The sequence below is a fragment of the Bombus huntii genome, chromosome 15, assembly GCF_024542735.1.
Source record: "Bombus huntii isolate Logan2020A chromosome 15, iyBomHunt1.1, whole genome shotgun sequence".
NCBI classification, from domain to species: Eukaryota; Metazoa; Arthropoda; class Insecta; order Hymenoptera; family Apidae; genus Bombus; species Bombus huntii.
Window position 1 is genome coordinate 9,452,402 of NC_066252.1, and position 16,111 is coordinate 9,468,512.

Sequence of the window (16,111 nt, forward strand, 5' to 3'; positions counted from 1 at the left end):
TTTCCATTTTGAAATTGAACACGTTCGCTGGCAACGTTTCTTCGAATGATAACACACCTACGTGGCTAAGGAACAAAGAGAGGAAGAACGCAGGGTGTCGTTTCTCACGGCGTCACCGTTCGACGATATCTTTAGAGCCGTCGCAATACCGTCCGCCTTGCTCAGACCAGAGCCTTTTGTTTTATAGCATTGCATCAGGAATCCTGAAAATTATGACTGCTGAAACGAGGCGCTTCGGAGTTCCTTACGGCCACTCAACGTCGCCGCGTTGACGAGCCTACTCCCTAGGTTCAACAACCCCTCTGTCACCATGTACAGGGTGGCTCGATCGGATAGACGAACTCGAATCCTGCGAGGTATGCACAGAAATGCGTCGTAAATTACTCGAACCTGGAACGCGCGTGTTTACTTACAGATGGTTCAAAGTTACGATTTTCGACGTAAACCTCTATGGATTTGAAAGGAATAACGAGAAAACAGAAATACCAGATGCCTTAATATGAAGTTATCAGCCCTTGCGCCGGCTCTTAATATTCTCGACGAGCGGCTTTTTATTTTTGATAGAGAGATCCAGATCTTTGACGGTGATCATCGATCGTGTGGTATAGTCACACCTTGAGGCACTGCAATCTCTCGGCGATCTACCATTCAATGTATTCCTTCGAACGTCAGGTTCGTATCATTTCTTTATTGCGGGCCTTCACCCGCTTATCGTTCACCGAGTAATGCTAAGCTGACTCTGCTGCAATGCACGCTACGATTCTCTACTGTGTTATTTCCCGTTGTTCCTTTTGGCAGAGACGAGAGGAAACGCGATTTCAACGCGTTAAGTTATGTCTCACAAAGCTGTGGCGTGCGATATGAAGAGATGACTTGCGATATTTCCCACTAAATTGAATTTCTGCGATGTTTAAAGAATTCTTTCCTTTAAATTTCAATCCAGCCTCTTAGCAAATTTAATTCGACGTTGCTGTTTTTAGTAAAACACCGTAGTACAGATTACTCTGAGATATTTTCGCTACGATGTAGAAAAGAAACGAGTAGTATAATAGTGGGTATTCATCGAGTATTTAACGCTAAAGTCGTAGATGATCTGTACCTGCTGCACTCCACGAGTCTATTAAGGAAGTCTATATCGAGGAAGAGCAGGGAACAACTAGCAAAATGGTTACGTACAAAGCAGCTTGCAAATGCTTCTAAATGCTTGTAAATGTTTTTTTTTTTTTTTTAGAAATGTCCGTAGAGTTTGCCTCAATTGAGCGAAAGAGAGAAAGAACGTGTAGGCGCGAGGATAAATGCCGTGGAGGATGCTTGCACGAGTCAGTTTGTAATTAGTCTTTAGTTACTCTTGTCAGGACTGAAAGAGCGGAAGAGTGAATGAGAGTTGGTTATGTCGCGTCCATACATGTCACGAATACGTATAAATACATACCAATGCATACATGTGTAAATACACGTAATATCTTTAAATGTGAATTACCGAACAATTACTTTTGCTATTTATTTGCGATTTAATTTCACGCGTTTGATAAAAGAAAGTGGCAGAAGCTAGGATAGATACTTATTCTAGCTGATTCTAACGGATATTCGTGAAACGCAGAAACGATTTCTGAAAACACGTGTACGATCACGTGCACCGAATACCAAGAGTGTCGCAAAGTACGAATACAGATCCCAGGATTAGCATAACCACTCCCTTTTCTGGGACAAGGAAGGCGTGACCGAAGGTATAGCGAATATCGAACAAGTCAATTCTTCGATTAATCGAGCTTCACCAACGTGATCGATGTTAACGCGATGCGGTTCGCGCTATCGATACGGTGTTCCGCGAATATAGAGTTCTACGGGTACACGTATAAGGTTTCTTAGGATGTATAGTACTCTGAGCTACGAGACTATTCTATGTTTTGTATTCTACGAGTTGCGCTTAGAAAAATAAGAAAATAATTCATTGGGAGAAAGCTACATTTAATTATTTCGCCCGGCGAACGTTTCCTTATAAGTTTCGACGTTACGCATCGCGAGATTGAATTAACATGTACGTATCTCTGTTCGTAATACGATAAATATAAAACGAAAGAAGAGAAGTACGCCTCGTGCGACTTTCGAAACATCGTCGCGGTGGTCCGAAAGATATTCCATACACGAAGGTACTAGGAAGGAACGCGTCTTATTATATTTGCAAACGAGACAATACGTCAGGGAGTTGTCAGGAAGCTATTATGGTTACAGATGGATTGGAGGTACGTGTGAAAATACAATGCTTCCTGCGCGTTTCATTCCCTCTGATTGACTCGCTAAGCAAAACTGTCCCTTAATTCTGAATAGGAAAGAGGAGCTTTTTACTCTTCCTGCTACTCGCCAGTCGCTTACAAGCACAAAATTGTCGCAACCACCTGTGTATCTCAGAACTATGGTGTAACTTCGCGAAGATAGTTTCGTATATTCGTTCCTCGGAAAGTTACGAAGGAGTAACAGCAAAAAAAAAAAAAAAAAAGAAAGAAAAAAATACCACTAACGTACGTAATAATAATAATAATAATGATAAAGACAATCACGGTAATAGCCGTATTCTGCACGTTCGAGTTTCACGAAACGGTCGGCTAGCCGAGGCTCAAAGTTGTTGCAATTTGTTATTACTACGTAACAGCGTTATTTATAAAACGACACGTTCCCGCGGTGGACCGTCAAGACACAATTTTCCGCATTTTCTACGCGTTCCATGGGCCAGGACGACATTAAACGTTCCGCCGGAAGCAAGGTACCGTAATAGCACGTTGCGCACCGTGTGTTTGGCGCATTGATGACTTCACGGAGTATCGATAAAGCGCGGCTCTTAGGAAGCCTGGCTTTTACACCGAGCTTTCTTGAATTAAAGAATTCTGTTAACGGTAATGGTTTCTGCCTGTGTTTGGTTTCACGGAATATCGCTAGACAATGGCATTGTCTTCGGCGTAAATTGAAATGCGTCGTGCCATAGGATACATGGACGTAGAGATATTTGCAATTTTAATTCATTTATCATCGAATACATACATATCTAGTTCAACGCAAAACCATCTGTTACGATTTTTATTACTATCTTCGCGTTCATTATTCCTGATAATTTGTCTTTAAAAGCAACAGAGACATTTAAGTATACTTTATAGATATATAGCTCTGTAAATTGCCAACAGTGCGTAGTTAGATCTTCGTTTTCAGATTAATACGTATAGTATATCACTTTGAACGAGTTATGTATAATTAGCAACTTGCAATTTTTATCGATACCTGGAGATCGAGTCTTTTTTCGATTCACATTCTAATTTCAGTTTAATCGACAACCTTTCATCAATCGACGATCTACATTTCTTTTTTTACATCGGTTACCGGGTAATCAATACTCGTTACACGATCCCTTGAAACACGTTCGGCTTCAGAATGGATTTTCGCGTTCATTATTTCACGGGATATCAATTAAGGTACTTTTTGCTGCGCGAATTACCTGAAAATAATAGCTCACCGTAATTGACAGCGGCTAATATTTATTGTACACCTTCTGGAGCCGCGCGTTTTCAACTTTGAAGCGATTACCGAAACGCTTACGTTTAATCGAGCTGCATTTATCGATCCCAATATGATAGCAACGAGAATTTTTAGCAGCGTGGAACCGGTTCACAGTCGAAGATTGAATTTTCGTACAAATTACGATACTTTTCTACGTGTAGTTTATCGTGTAATTGCGCCCATGAATTTTCTCATTCTTGGGAATTGGATTTTGAAAACGTTGCGCGGATTGCGTCGAATATTCCGCCACTCTATAATTATATCTATACGAACGTACATGCTGAAAGGATATGAGGCTGCCGTATTAAGAAATTTGATGAACGCCAATACGTCGCCGTGTACGTCGTCTTTCTGTGGTTCGTTTACATTTAAGAGCGCCTATGTGACTAAAGTCATCTAATTTTTACAGAGATATGAGAAAAACAATTAACAACGTTAGAGCAGAAGAACGGTTTCGTGTTTCAAGGGGGGATGATCGAGAGGTCAGAGTATGCGAGTCGAAAAGTGAGTGCGTTGCGAGAGTCAGAGTTGATCGAGACGTCGAAGAGTAGAGTTGAGAGAATTGATCGAGTTGTCAGTGTTGTAGAGTTGTTAGAGTTGCTAGTGTGAGAGAGAGAGAGAGAGTGTGTTAGATTCGTTGTGACGAGAGTTGCCAAATAACTGTAAAGTTATTTCAGATAGATACGAGCATCGCATTTAGTTTCGGTTAAACAAACATCGTTTTCTGTCCAATTAATACCTGTATATTCGATTCATTATTAATAAATTGTAAGTAATCGGAAAAAAATTTATATCTTAATTTCCACGATGCTACAAAATGAAATATGGAAACATAAAAATATATACGAAAGTATAAACGCAAGAAGCAGAACATTTTAGAAGATTATGATACCCGAATGCAATTCCGCTTGCACGATTAGTTTACAGAATATTCTTCCAATTAAGAAATCCCAGAGATAAATGCGAATTGAAGAAATGTAAATAAAATTACTAATTCGTCCAATTAACTTAATCGTACGTATAATTGTACGTACTATATACCATAAATTCGTTATTTTCATTTTAGACATAAACTCATCTGACTAGAAATCCATATAAAAACCTAACTTTCATTTACGTGGCTTTAGCGTGCGAAATATCAACACGATAAAGATCGTCGACGGCGTTCAAAGTTTGTCAGTGAAAAAAATAAATTATCGGAGTAAAGGACCGAGATATAAGTTGACTCGAATCAGGCTAAACTTTGTAGCCTGATAGACTTTCGTCGCAACGAAAACGCAAAACCAGAAATTTCGTAAGAAAGGAAACAAACCGCGTTATCTGTACAAAAGAAGGAGCGAACTTAGCGGATAGACCAGGTGGAAACAAAATCGAAAGAGATTACGAAAGTGCGGTTATCTGACCAGAACGGAGGGAAGTCGTAAAAAGCGACGCGATAGGAGCGGAGAGTGGTGCAAGGTACGAATCGGGGACGAATTACGATAACGACAGGTGCAGGGCCAAGCACAGAGAGCAGAACCGTATAAAACCGTGCAGAACATGATCAGATCCGTAGAAGATTCGAACTCGAACGCAGGACGCGCGTAAAGTCGAGCCTCGAGGTGAAACTAACGAGTGATAAACAACGATAAATTCCTCCCACGTAGCCGAGCATCTTCGCGTCGCTGCCTCTCCGGGGGTAATTTCAATGATCTCCGGCTGCACCGGCTCGGCGTAAACGTGCCCACGAAGCTGATGCATAAATACCTATAAATATGACACGCCGGGGCCCGCGGTAACGTTGCATATTAAATTACATTCTTAAGCAGCAGCCGGCGCGCACCAGAGGGCTGCATCAAGTCAGCGAGTCTGATTAAACGCAACCGAGAGCCGTGCCGTGATGTCATGGCGAGAATCCTGCTACGGATGAGAACGACAGGGACGACAACAGACGTCGAGGGTAGAACGAAAAGTGAAAGGAAAGGGAGAGACGCGTCGCGGCGCTGCGTTCACCTCTTCGACGACGACGTTCTTCGTCCGCTGCACGTCGCTTCGCGCAGTTTCCCTTCGCCTTGGGAGAGTCGTTGTTCGTCGTTGCGGAGGCCGCGGATATACCCACCACCGGAGGCTGGCGATGCTAATTATTCTGGTTCATGCGAGCAATTTGTCGAACACCGGCGAGCGTATGTATTTAATAGCCACGGGGCTCTTCGGGCCCCACGGGTATTTACATCTGTAGCGAATACCGCGGCCGTAATACGGGACGTCGGAAATTATCCCGGCATTACGGATCCAGTCCTGTTTGCTTGTGCTTCGCGTACGATCTCGTTGACATTCGCATCGAGCCACCACGTTCTCGTTAGAATTTGGAGAAAAAGCAAGATCGATTTCCATTCGAACTCGCAGCCAAATCCTTTCGTCCGCGTGCTCGAAAAATATACTCGATTCTAGCCTATTTTATAGTCTGTTGCGGAGGATGGCGCAATTATTCGGAGATAAATATCCGGAAAATATTAGTATCGGAAAAAATCTTTGAAACGAATACGGCTTGACGAATGAACAATGGCATAGTGTGGTTCACCATTCGCGTCGCGTTCAAGGCTACGTTCACGGGAAGAAAAATCACCTTTATTAATTTACCCGAGACTCGAGCATCGTTGCTCGTAACGCGTGCTCTTTTTATATCGCTTGTCGATGCCATTTTTCCCCTTTATTGCATACGCGATAAGTTTGAATATTATGGAGATGAAAAACACGTTTTACTGTTTCATCGTCTGGCAAACAGACACAAAGGAAGCGCGCGTATCGCCTGAAGAAAAACGTCGACAATTAAAAGCGGCGAGGAGGCTCACGTCGAAGGAAATGATCCTAAATTAAACGATATCATCATTGCATTCGACGTGTTCCACCGGATGGACGTTCGTTCCCAAAAAAGAATATACATGCGTTCCCATTTAAATGCTAACCTTTAAAGTTTAAAATTCATACTTATGCAAATCAGATTTCTCGATGGATTCCTTCTACATGCAAAGCATCGATCACGTGTTAATTACAGGATACCGTCAAAGACACACGATCCGTAGATTCCATAAAACCAGCCTGTTTTATTTTTACCCCATAAAGCAACCGCGATCTCGCATTAAACTTTCAATTTAAATATTTCTTCTTTGGATTTTATTTTAATTGCCGCCGTTTCGTACATCGCGTACAGAGCGTTCGTTCTGTCGGAGAGATTTATTAAAATACCATGGAATATTACCATGCGATACTCGGTGAAAAATTGCTCGGTATAATGAAGTTTTTCGTTGCCAGCCAGACGAACCGACAACGAAATCATCGCCACCCTTTTTGTTCCTAGTTTTCTGATTAAATTGCATCCTGTTCGGCAGAAGCAGACGTCGGATGTTATCGAGCGGTAGGCTACGTTTACAAATATTTGTCGATCCACGAAGCCAGTCGCGGCGACACCTTCGAAATTTATTCTTTCCGAGCGTAGACGATTGAAATTCACGCTTATGCAAAGTAGATTTCTCAATGGTTCCTTTCTGCACGGCGGACATCGAGCACGAGTACTAATTACAGGACACCGTCCAATAGAACGCGAAGAACCATCAACAGCTCGTTGTTCTTTTACCGCTTCAACCTTGGACGCCGTCACAAAAGCTTCTTTCAATTCGGAAAGTCACCATTTTTCACCGCGATTCTTGCGTGTATTGTTTGCGAGACGGTGAATAGTCTACGGATTCTTGCGGATTGTTCGATAGTTGAATAAACAGATGCTGGAATGACGGTCGAATCTTTAGTCTCGTCGTTCGTGTCCGTTCTACTGCTTGAGCGATTGTTTCGTTAATAATCTTTTGCTGGAAATTACTTCGCTAACTGGATACGATTTCTTCGAATAACAGAATTTATGGAATTATGAATCTCTAAACGGAGAGTCTGTCATCGAGTAGAAGTTGAAACAAATTTGACGCGACTGGCGTAACTTCGGGTCACTGCCACTTACTCGAATCGGTTGAAAGTGTTGTGAAAACCGGAAACGAATCCGCCCCTGGAAAGCATTTCTCAATGAAAGTGCTCCTACTTTCCTCGAAATGGATCTCCCCGGTTCTCTTCGCGTGACATTCTACGGCCTTCGTACGACAATGAGTTTCTCTTTCTAGGAAAACCGCTTTCAAGGGAAACACGCGGTCGATTTACTACGTAAAACGCTGATTTCTTTCGATTCGAATGGACTATTGAGAAATTATCGACGAATGTTATCCAGAAGCGGTGTGCTTGGAATTATCGCGACCACGACGAGGCAACGACGATCTATCCCTTTCTTGGCTAAATATCTTTCCCTTCGGTCTCACAGCGCTCTTACGAAGAAAGGAAAATCGTTCATCTTACGTTTGCATATTTTAAGCGGAATATTTTATCCGAGAAGAAAATTGGTTTGTACCTATGGAACCGCATCTACCTGTTCGCTGTACGAATAGCATCGACTAAAATGCCAAGTTTCCGCGATTACGCGCAACAGCTAACATTTCCATAAAACGCGTTTCGTATTTACCTCGGCTGCCTTTCGAGTACGATATGCCCAACGCAATAATTTATTAGTAATTTTTACGTATCCGGAAGAATTTATTAAAAACGCCAAGGATGGTTCTCGCCTTGGCTCGTTTAAACGTATTTCCCTGGAACGATGATAACAGAATAGCGATAACAGATATTCCGTGGCAGTAATAAATCTACATGCTCGTTGCCCGAATGAATTCACGAGCTTTCCTCGAGCGATTAAGCGTTAGCTGGCAGGGATGAGCCGCTCGTTCGCGATTTAATATCACGTATTCCCCGGCTGAAATTGGAACGATCTTCTTGCCGAGCGGAACCAGGAATCTCTGCCAGGCTTCTGTTAACCTCCAGATTGCTACTCTCTGCTAAATCTCTGCCTGGGGAACGTCTGATTTAGAAAACTCGAAATGTATGTGCACGGTGGACTGTAATCGCGGACAACTCTCGATCTCTCGCAGCGTATTCCGGTTGTAGATCACTTAGCCGTGTTAAAAAATCGCCGTTCACGATGTTTTCCTTCTTTCTCGCCTCGCAGCTCGGCTCGAGGATTGCTACGAGCGGTAGCCGTAGCAAACTACCGTGATCTCCGCGTACTATGTCGATGATTGAATTAAACCGAGGTGAAAAAGTTTCGATCGCGATAATTGCATTAAGGCGAACGTACGAATAGGACGCGCTTCTTGCAGGAGATTGCGATCTGTTTCTAATTTTTATTGGTTACGAGTATTTTTCACGTATCTTTCAACAGGAAAGGAAATAAAGTAACGGGAAAGTATGGAGCTTCGAGATACGTAGTACCTAAAAGGTCCATAATGCCATATGATTGTAGCTTCTTCCTCTCGTTTCCTCTCTCTTGCGCGCAAGTGCTAGCAACGCGGCTATCGAGTGGCAACTAATGCAAAACGCGAATAAATGTTAATTAACGTTCGGCAATTTTCCGTCGAAAATGGAAACGATACGGCGATATCTTTCGGAACTATATCCTTCCTAATTGCACGAGCATTAAAAATGTCGACATTTGGCTTTCACGAAGATTCAGAGCCACGATTTCGACCGTTTAACGCCGGCCGCGTCGTTACTTTAATCTGACTCGCAAAAGAAGTTAACGTAGCTATTCGGTGATCGAGAAACCGATTAAAAGCGGTAAATTTGCATACCGTGATCGGGCGAGATTAAAAGATATTTCGTTGGTAAATTCTATACCTAATTTAAAAACAGAATGCGTTTTAGTAAAACCGATTTAATTATCGATAAGATACATCATGGCCAGATACATATCGTATAAAGTGTTGTTCACGACTATCGTTATAGATACCATTCGTATCATATTACTAGTTCTGTGTTGTTACTTACCTGGTCGATATAGATCTACACGGAATAATTTTAGCGTTCGAATTGCAAGCTATCCTGCTTTCTGATTTTAGTTTCTTTTCTATTAATTGTAACAGCGTAAATACGTTGAAAATTAGGCATTTCAACGACGTATCACGTACGTTGTTATATATGTACATCAACGATGCCAATATTAAACTCGTGAATGCTGCACGCCTATATCGAAGGAATTATTTTATCGACGTAAAAATTGAACGACGAAGCTTAGAAAACGATGGAATTTCATAAGCAGCCCCGATAGCTAATCTGGCCGACGGTTCAACACCCTCTCCGCTTCCTATAAGATTCCAATGGCAGAGCAGTGTTCACCTGGAAGAATCCGGCTCTTCCTCCGCAGAGCATCCCCCGGAGGGCAGAATTCGATTCCGCGGAGTCAACCAGGTGTAGACCGGCCGACGCGGGAATAAACATATTTTCTAGGCGATCGTCGGTCGAGCATCGGGCCATAAATAAAACAAGAAATTCCTCGACTTGGTCCGCCATAAATCGCGCGTCCACGGCGTTCGATGGCTCGAAGGAACCACGGAACCTCCTTCGACTAGCCTCCATCGTAAACGCTATGGTTGCGCGCGCGCGCCCGCACCAGCTCGCTGGGAATACCCTTAATAGCTTCACCGCCTGGCCGACGCTCAACTTTCGATTTCGCGGCTCCCTCGCGTTTCCGAGATTTATGCAAATCCAGGGGCGCGCGAGACTCTAACACCCGTGCTAGAAGCCGCTTGGAAATCCGCGTGCACGACGCGTTTCTGGTTGTAAATCAACGGGTTATGCCGAGGGAATCGAGCTGGCACCCACTTCCGCCCGACAACGCGCCATTTACCTCTTCTGGTATCAGCTTTCAGCTTTGATGCCCGAGAAGTTATCGAAATTCCATGTTGAATGGATTTTTTGCGTTTCGTGGGAATGTTCTTCGCACGCGGTGGGTGCCGGGTAATCTCCAAGTTGACTGCAAGAATTTTGAAGCTAATCTCGCGAGATGTATTAAGGAATCAACGGTGGAGACGACTTTCCAGCAATGTACAAAGCGTTAAGCGAGACGAAGAATATTCGCGATGACTCGGAGCTAAAATAAGGCAAGTGGATCTGAATAAACGAAGTTCTATGGTACAGAGAGTACTTTGGTTTCGAAAAAAGGAAGGAAACGGCTCGTGTAATTATACTTTTCGAAATGTTTACGAATCTGTAGATGCACGACGACTGATAAACATTATACATCGGCATGTTTTTAAAAAAGGCGGTCATTTTCTCTAGTCCGCGCCCACGCGTACACGACTCGCGTTCCTCGAACTTGCGCAGAAGAAGGTACGACACCGGTTTTTCTAGTAAGGGGCGCGCGCGAAATTACGCGCATAATATAAACGTTTAAGACATCGAGTCGTTCGCTCGGAGGAATCTCGACTGAAAAGCGATTCCCTCGATCGGTGCGGCACTCCCACGGTGTTTCGCGGAGTCACGAGCGCGCTTTCACGCGATATCTGCACAACCGCCCCTATAAAGATAGGCCCCTTTTCTCTCTCTCTCTCTCTCTCTCTCTTACTCTCTTCCTCCCTGCCAGCTTTAGAGAGGAACGTGGTTGAATTTCTAGGCACATAAACTTCGTCTCTTGGCCGCACCTGATAGACACGCCGATCTCGCTCGACTCCTTGATAACGTTTCACGCGGAACAAAGAACACGGCGCGACCAGTTTTTTTCTCTCGGGCGAAAAAGCGTGGGTACCGAGTGGAAATTCATGAACTGGAATCTTCGTGGTGTAAGGTCGTTTCGTGGTATTTTTCCACGTAGATGTTACACCACAGCGTCTGCTGTATCGATATTTTCTTAAATATTATATTAGAGGGTAGCAAGTATCACTCGACGTTGGATTTTTCCAACGTTCGAATTCCTCTTTCTTTCTCTGCGATTCATAGTCCCTAGCTGCTTAGTATGTACGTAGCGAACGTGTAATTAAATCCTCAAAGTCTATCGATCTCGTTGACGCGAATCGAGAGAGCGTGCTCGTTGCTGGAACAAATACGCGAGCGAGCACGCGATGTGGCTGAAAAGGGGCGGCGGCGATTCTAACGCGCTGCTCCCCGCGCCGAGATTAGACCAGTCGAGACTTCGTTAGCGACCCATTGTGAACAGATGCGATCATTATGCGTCTCGTTTGCATAAGTTCCTGCTGCGTGGGAGGGGACCGTCGGCCGAGGACGAGAAAATGGATAAGGGTAGCAGGAAACGAACGGTGCGCCAAGGTACAAAGAGGAAAGAGTTGCTGGAGCGTACACGAGTTAACGTTGGTTTCAAGCGCGATAGTGGACTGACTGTAGGAACGGCATGCGATTTACAAATTTGGAACGGTCGCGGTGCGTAATTCTATAAAAGAAACGTTTTTGCGACGAGGCAAAACGACCACTCTCTCCGATCGAAGTTTCATTTCTCTCGGTAAAGTAAAGAAACGCGAAATACGCGAGAAAAAGAATCACCGTACGAAACGCAAAGTAGGAGCAAAAGAACGCGGCGAATGAAAAGAGACAGAGACAGGAAGAGCGTTTGCAACGAAACTGTTGCACCGTTTCAACAGAATCACGGTATCGGCGTAATTTCGACCCACGCTATACCCAGCCGCGCATATGTAATTCGCGCGTTTTCATTGAAAAAGTATCGTCAGCCGTTATGCTAATACGAGAGGCCGGGCCGTTACACGCGGCCATATGTCACTGACCACCTCCGCCGCGGCCGACCGCGGTTCCACCGTTGAATAATAGACGCCCTGTTGGTCGTTCCACGGCGACCAGGGACTACGTATTCGGGAACGAGGTTGCTACAGAGATTCGTACGTTCACCACCATTGCCGTAGACACTGGCGGATGTACGACTCGGGACGATATTAAATTATAATTCACGGCACGCTCTGCCGCGTTACCTCATACTTTCATTCGCTATTTATAGGTTGACGCTCGCCCGTTTCTAGTTGCGATCGAGTAACGACTACGAACGATCCGCGAAACTGCACGGTATAAGCTGTTCGGACGGGATTTGACGCAGTTCGGATAGTCGAGTACAAAGTCAAAGCAGTTTCGAGTTTGTCGGAGCTCGAGTCGTCTTTGCCGCCAATTTTGCCCTGACAAAAAATAAGAAAAGAAAGGACGACCGATAATACGCACCATCGCGCTCGATGATTATCATTTTTTCATAATCCGTTGGAACGTGTCATGCCATCGTCCCAATCAGTATCGTAATCTCTCCTCTTTCATCGTATCGCGATACAGCGCAAGGCGTAAGAGATTTTTTTCATAATTCACGATTTACGATGAAACGTCGCTTGTCACGGGTGAAACTCGCCGTTCGATTGGCAAAGACGTACGGTAATTGGACTGACGCGTAACGAAACGCTTGGTCAGGATCGAGCACGGTTCAAGTCGAACGCTCCCCCAGCGTGCAACGCTCGGTTTCATTGTTAAACCGCCACTGCCACCTACAACCATCTGTTACTTTCTTTCTGTGGGCCTCGGTTAAATCACCACCGTGCCTACTACAACCTGATTACATATGTACACACTCGGCTGCGGGTAAATAAGCAAACAAATGCGCCTTCCTCTTATGTATCGCGGCGCACAGGAAATCTCGAGAATGTTGCAAGCGACGCTCGGACCGGCTTGTGTGGGGGGCTTTTTAACCCTCGAGATGGCATGACTCGATGCGTTGCGTGTCGTGGGTTCTTAATCTCGGAATTACTACGGTAGTGCCTACGAAATTCTGATACTCGGTTTCGCGTCACGATAGCTACGTTACTCCTTGCGAGCTATGGTGGGTGGCTGTACGAGTACTTACGTTAATAGGTTCAGACTTTAATCGTAATACCTCGCGTTCGTTCGCGTTCTTCGTCACGCGATGTTACGCGCTGCGATCTGACGTATGACGATTTCGGTTTGTGACAAAAATCGCTGTACCTTAACCTACGGTCGCGCGAGAGAAACCCAGCCTACTACGCGACGTTGTATCCAATCAGAACCGCATTCCTTCAGCTGGTCATCTTCTCGTGTCCGAGCGGTACACTCGGCGTCGCGATTATCCTTCCTTCTCAAATACTGTTCAAATAAACGAAGACATATAGAAGATCGGTATTGGGTACCGTTGGCATAAAAGCTCGATCGGTAAATCAAACAGCAATCTCGTGCTTCAGGGTGTACGGGCGATTCTCGAGGTCGCCCCAGTCGTTTTGCAGAAAGCTCATAAAACTGGTTAAAAAGAAACGAGATGGGAATGTAAACGTTTCCATCGATCAAAGAGGCCGTTTATTAATCGGCCACTTTCCTGGTCGCGATCTTGCGCAAGCAGCCGCCAGTGCCTTTAATCCGAGATCGAATTCCCGATAGGATTCGCGCGCACGATCGATCATCGCCGGCGACGTGATCGATATATCGACACTACGGTTGGGCTCGGTCAATTCTATGCAGTTGCGGATATCTCGCGGTCCATTAAGTGCCACCAGCACACCGGCACACCGGACTTTAATGAATTTCTGGCCGGCCACGGATATTGGCTCTCGCTTTTTCCATGCCTCGCGTTTCGACGGTTCTCCTTGACTTGATTTATCGGCCGAGGGGGGGAAAGTACCAGCTGTCTCGAATGCCAACCGACGGCTTCGAAAATGGTACAAGACTCATTCAACTCCGTCTCCTGTTGTACCTATTATTTGCAGATTGCTCGGATAACGAAACGTTTTGTAGTGGTGGAATCTGGTTCCGAGGGAGTTACACGTCGATCGTATTATCGATAGCGCGACAGATACGATACCCGGATAATTGAACGGAATAGAAGTTAGTCGGGTATCGAATCAACGAGCGATCCAAGACAGTTTCACTCTCGAACACTTGGAAATTAGCGTGGAAACGTAGAATCGATGGACATCGTCGGTGAAGAAGCCGAACGATTAGAGTCGAATAATACGACGCTTTTTAGTTTTCGCGCGTAGATCGTTCGACGTTCGAAAGGCGAATCGATTAATTTGAATCCGCTGTGGCCGCTATGATCCACCGATGGAGAAAAGGAAGAAAATTTAAGAAGCCAGTCGACTCACCAGGATATCCCTCTGGAATCACGATCTCAGGCCCAACCTTCACGTCATGGCGGTAACGATGCATCAACAGGGTAGCCGTGACTCTCAGCGATCGTTGCTGCTGTTTGTACAATAATATCGGCCTTCCTCCGGCACCTTCCACCCTTACCACCCTCGGTAACGAGAATCTGTCGAGAAACTCGCGCAACGGCATGAATCCAGCTCCGGAACTCGCAGCTTCCGCGGTAGCCTCCCGGGAACTGGGCAACGAATCGTCGCCAGTTCCGGTAGCCTCGCCACTGGACAAAGTCGAAAATTCACCACTCGACGACATCGTTACACACGGCTCGGTTTCCACGATTTCATACGCACTAGACTCGCGAGCGGCTATTTCGTATCACGGCGGATCGGCAGTTTCACCACGATAACGTGTCCGTTCTGAAAACAAAAATACGCAGGATATTAGTGTTTTTCGCTTAGGATCGATTCTTTACGAACAATTATCGCTCGAAAAGGACGATGTTGTTTTGACAGCATTTGTCAACGAAATTATATCGATCGGTCAACGTTTAGATAACAGGCGTTTCGAAAAGCAGTCGGTGTTATCCGCGGTTCAGATCTAGTTGTAACTGTATATGAAACGTATATTAACGAGCATAACCCGCATAGCAGATGTCATAATCATCTCTAATAATGAGATAACTAATCAAATAGATAATCAGCCGAGTTCGTGCAAACATGCTCTATATCTGATGTTTTAGATTTACGGTTATTTTTATTTCCTCCCGTACTTCCTGACAAACGAATTAATATACTTGATTCTGTTATCTGGCCAGGTCCGTTAAGATATCGAACGAGATTGCAAACGCGTATTCAAAGCATCTGTGAATCATTAGGACGGTGCATGTATCATAAATATGTGAACGGGACGTAAGGCAGGGAATTACTTGTTGCGAATCTGACGAACCTGAAAACACGACGCAAAACGTATGTACTTTTTTTTTTTTACGGAGAACAAAGAAAAAGCTTATGCCGTGATCCAGACGATATCAGGCAGACGAAGAAAAGCATGGAAGAGTCGGTTGTTCCGAAGGAATTCGTTATTCCACGAAGCGTGGCAGCCTTGACAGTGATTCGCCGGCGGCGAAGTGTGCCTCGGCTAACGAGTGATTATGCTCCTCAGGCTGGCTTGACGATGATGGTGATGATGATGAATTTATGACGATGATTATCTCTGGTGGCGTACCGCTGTGTCGCCACCGGTGTTTGTCTTTCAGACGACGAGACAGTGGCGTGAAAAAACGGCCAAGGAATGATGGAATGAGTCTGGTTCGCGGTCGTTTAAAGATTGTTCTTGCGACTGGCGTTGACACGCGACGAACAACGCTGACAAATTAGTCCTAATTGATTGGGATGGAGCTGGATTGATCGTCGGAGTTTCGAAACCACATCTAAATCGTTATGCTCTGATATCTTCGAATCGGACGATCCCATAGACGTGTAAGGTTTTTCTGGATGTATCGCTTCGACGCGTATCGTTTTATCCTTTTTTCGTCTTTTGAAAATTCTTCGTCTATCGGCGTTTTATCGGATCT

General features: G+C 44.8%; 1 protein-coding gene and 1 long non-coding RNA gene across 5 annotated transcripts in view; one reads left to right on the forward strand and one right to left on the reverse strand.

Moving 5' to 3' along the window:
• Positions 1–16,111, forward strand: part of LOC126873943 (uncharacterized) — a 103,984-nt gene that overhangs the window by 29,493 nt on the left and 58,380 nt on the right. The gene's annotated exons all lie outside the window — the stretch shown is intronic.
• LOC126873935 (uncharacterized) overlaps positions 1–16,111 on the reverse strand; it is a 79,933-nt gene that overhangs the window by 23,423 nt on the left and 40,399 nt on the right. For all 4 annotated transcript variants that reach the window (XR_007692590.1, XM_050635332.1, XM_050635331.1 and 1 more), the window contains exon 2: positions 14,538–14,954. Coding sequence is in view for 3 of the 4 variants with exons in the window: in XM_050635332.1 (XP_050491289.1) it covers positions 14,538–14,850 (313 nt within the window). In the remaining variant the exon portion in view is untranslated. The remainder of the gene's footprint in view (positions 1–14,537; positions 14,955–16,111) is intronic.